The 2,878-nt window shown below is 51.3% G+C and overlaps 1 protein-coding gene across 1 annotated transcript; it reads right to left on the reverse strand.

Moving 5' to 3' along the window:
• Positions 1-500: 500 nt before the first annotated feature.
• LOC103592012 (heat shock transcription factor, X-linked-like) lies at positions 501-2,600 on the reverse strand. The gene is made up of 2 exons (XM_008574600.1): positions 1,815-2,600; positions 501-1,196 (listed from the first exon to the last, which is right to left on the reverse strand). The coding sequence occupies exons 1-2, from the start codon at positions 2,598-2,600 to the stop codon at positions 501-503; spliced, it is 1,482 nt and encodes a 493-aa protein (XP_008572822.1).
• Between the last annotated feature and the right edge of the window lie 278 nt (positions 2,601-2,878).

Here is a 2,878-nt window from a genome sequence, read left to right on the forward strand (position 1 = left end):
GAACGACAGTGAAATGATGTGTGATTTGCTGCTCTGTTAAGGAGTGGAGAGGCTGAAAATACAAACTGGTAACTGGAAAGTACTGGAAGAAGCTCTCCATGGAGGAGGAGGGGCCACTGGCAACAAGAAGATATTTTGCAGCATGGCAGGGAATTGTGTCTGGATGGCCAGGAGCACTTGTCATTGTGTACATCTGGCCACCCCCGCTGGGTGTGTGCACTTTCCAAGCACTGCAAAGACCTTTCAGTGAGTGGAGGCAGGATGTGCGAGAGGCTCAGTTAAACCTACGTCCTGCCCGAGTATCTACTGGGCACCTGCATCATGTGAGGGAGTGGGGTTATTCACAAGTCTTTACCAGGCAAGCAAAAGACACCCGAGGGGGCCCTTGACTGCGGAAGAAGAAAAATGACAGAGACGAGCAACCGTTCTGAGCAGACAGAAAATGACTCATTTTCTGATCGTGTTTATTGACCAGCAAATGTTGTCATCAAATGCTCTCCTTACCCGTGGTAGTCTGCATGCTCTGGGTACCCCTGGGGCCTGCTAGTGGCTGGCATGAGTTCTAACACACAATGGCAGTGGGGACAGCAGTAGACTGGTGTTGGGGGTAGAGGCAACATGGACATGAAGGCAATAGGCCCAGGAGCCACGGCGGGCACAGCCACCCAGTGATGGCCGAAAGGCAGCAGTCCAGGCAAAGGAAGCTGTGCAGTGTGCACGCTGAGAATCCTGGGGGGCAAGGCAGGAACACCCATCACTGGCCTATAGAAATCCATATGGGTTGAAGGTATGGTGAAGGGGACGAAGGGGAGCTCGGCAGGCGCAGTGATATCCCCCAACTGAGTAATGTGGCTCTGGCTGCTTTCCGGCTGCCTGATGGCTGGCTGGGTTACTGGAGCATCGTCACTTGCCTTGGTGGGCTCGGGCACTGTTACAAGAGTTCCTTGCAGAGCAGAGTCACTCCTGACTTGGGTGGCAGGACTGTCAAGTTCTTGGCTCTTTGGTATCTCTTCATTATCCTCATTTGGAGATGCTGGATCCTGTCGCTCGGTGGCTGTAAGTGCTACAGGGGATTCCAGAGCTTCTGGCTGGCTTCCCTTCTGCCTTAATGCAGATTTAACACCCAACCTTCTCTTCATCCTCACAAGGAGGTGAGGGGAGTCTCTTTTGAAGTAGGGATTGCAGTAGAACAGCAACTGAGATTCAAAGTTGAAAAAGAAAAGGAAACTATGAGTCACAAGAATGGACTGCAACCATCAACAATCTACGACCCTGTGCAACACAGCTCTAGTGGTCCTGGGAGGCCCTTTAGGAAAAGGTCACAGTCCCAAAAGGAAGCTGGGGACTAGTTTTTACATCCTCAAGACTCGCCCTTTTTTACATCCTCAAGACTCAGCCATGTATGGCGAGCACTGCATCCTTGGAAAATGCCTAAACATGGCAAATTAGAATGTGTACAAGGCCATTGAAAAGGAACATTGAAGCTGCAGACGGGGAGTAAAGCAGATTTGGTGGCTTCATCATGCAGCATCAGCCAGCCACAGAGTGAACCCCTGACTGGCAGTCTCTGGTCGCAGGCTCTTCCACACCGGCGGACAGTGACTAGGCAAGCATGCACATTCATGCCACCTTCTACAGGCTTCCTCGCCTGCTTTAGGCTTAGCATTTCTCCAAACACCAGCGGGGGGCACACTGATATTTCAACAGGGAAGGTTCCCCACCCCAGCCTACATTACGGTTTAAAGCTCTATGGAGTCAAGGGGACACATCAACCACAAGGAGACATTTGTCCCCAGGTAGGAGTGACTGAACACCTGTAATCTTTTACACACTCCAGATGGACTGGCACCATTCTCAGCAACGCCCTCCACCCCCATGCCATTAACTCTTAAATTACTGTCACCACCATGCAGAAAAGGAACAGGTAAAGGAATAGTTCGGTACCCGCCCGAGGTCACCCAAATCCCACGAGGCAGTCCTGACACATCCACCCGACCCAACCCCAGATCCCACTGACTTAGCCTCTTAGAAGGTTTGTCATTCATTACCTTGCTCTTGACATAGACTGGTCCTTCCAGGATGAAAACATTGGTGAGGCAGAATGATATGCGAATGTTCTGACGCATTTTGCTAAAGCCATAGAGGTTTAGCTGGCGGATGAAGCTATTCATACAGTTTGTTTGAAACACTTTGTTAGGGCTTTCCCTTTCCAGGACCTCCTTTTGAAACAGTTTTTCATTAATCACTATACAAGTCCCACCTTCCTCCCACCAAATTGATGCAAACTGGTTGCTGTTGACGATTCTCCACAGCTTTTTTGGAAAGGGGAGACAGGGGAGACTATCTTCTGCCTCTGGCAGGATGTTGTGGACAGGTCCCGGCCCTCTGAGCTGAGGCTCTTCGTTCAAAGCCTGGAAAACAGTTTCTTCCAGCAGCAGCCTGAAGCTGTGGTTCCCACCTGACACCGGGCAGTAGTACTGGGCACAGGAAGGATCTGCTGGGTGATGATGGTTCTCTGTGTCTGTCCAAGGAGCCCTTGTTTCTGGAGGAAAAGGTGCCGTTCTGAAGCCATGCCCCCGGCCTCTGGGATCACTAGCCATAGTAAGTGATGGCTTGTCCTCTGTTCATGTAAACATGAGACTGCGGTATGGCCCACAGCGCCCCTTGATAATCCAGCAGTAGGACATCACAAAGGGGCTCAGGTTGCTTGGGAACACATCCAGCCAATGATCTCACAATGAGCCCAGCCAGGCAAGTGACCTGTCAGCTTGTCAACATGCTGTTCCACACAGAATGCACTGAGGTCATGGGAGAGCCAACATGAGCACACACTGGGGTCAGGGTAACCGGCCGAACCTTAGTAGCAGAGACTGTGAGC

This window comes from Galeopterus variegatus, unplaced genomic scaffold, assembly GCF_000696425.1.
Source record: "Galeopterus variegatus unplaced genomic scaffold, G_variegatus-3.0.2 Scaffold56, whole genome shotgun sequence".
Lineage (NCBI taxonomy): Eukaryota > Metazoa > Chordata > Mammalia > Dermoptera > Cynocephalidae > Galeopterus > Galeopterus variegatus.

Bases quoted from the DNA above. Each gene is read 5' to 3' on its own strand.
- LOC103592012 (XM_008574600.1), bottom strand. From the start codon at position 2,600: ATGGCTAGTGATCCCAGAGGCCGGGGGCATGGCTTCAGAACGGCACCT. The intron at 1,197-1,814 runs GTGTTCAGTCAC...TTTGAATCTCAG, and splicing joins GAGTGTGTAAAAGATTACAG to TTGCTGTTCTACTGCAATCC.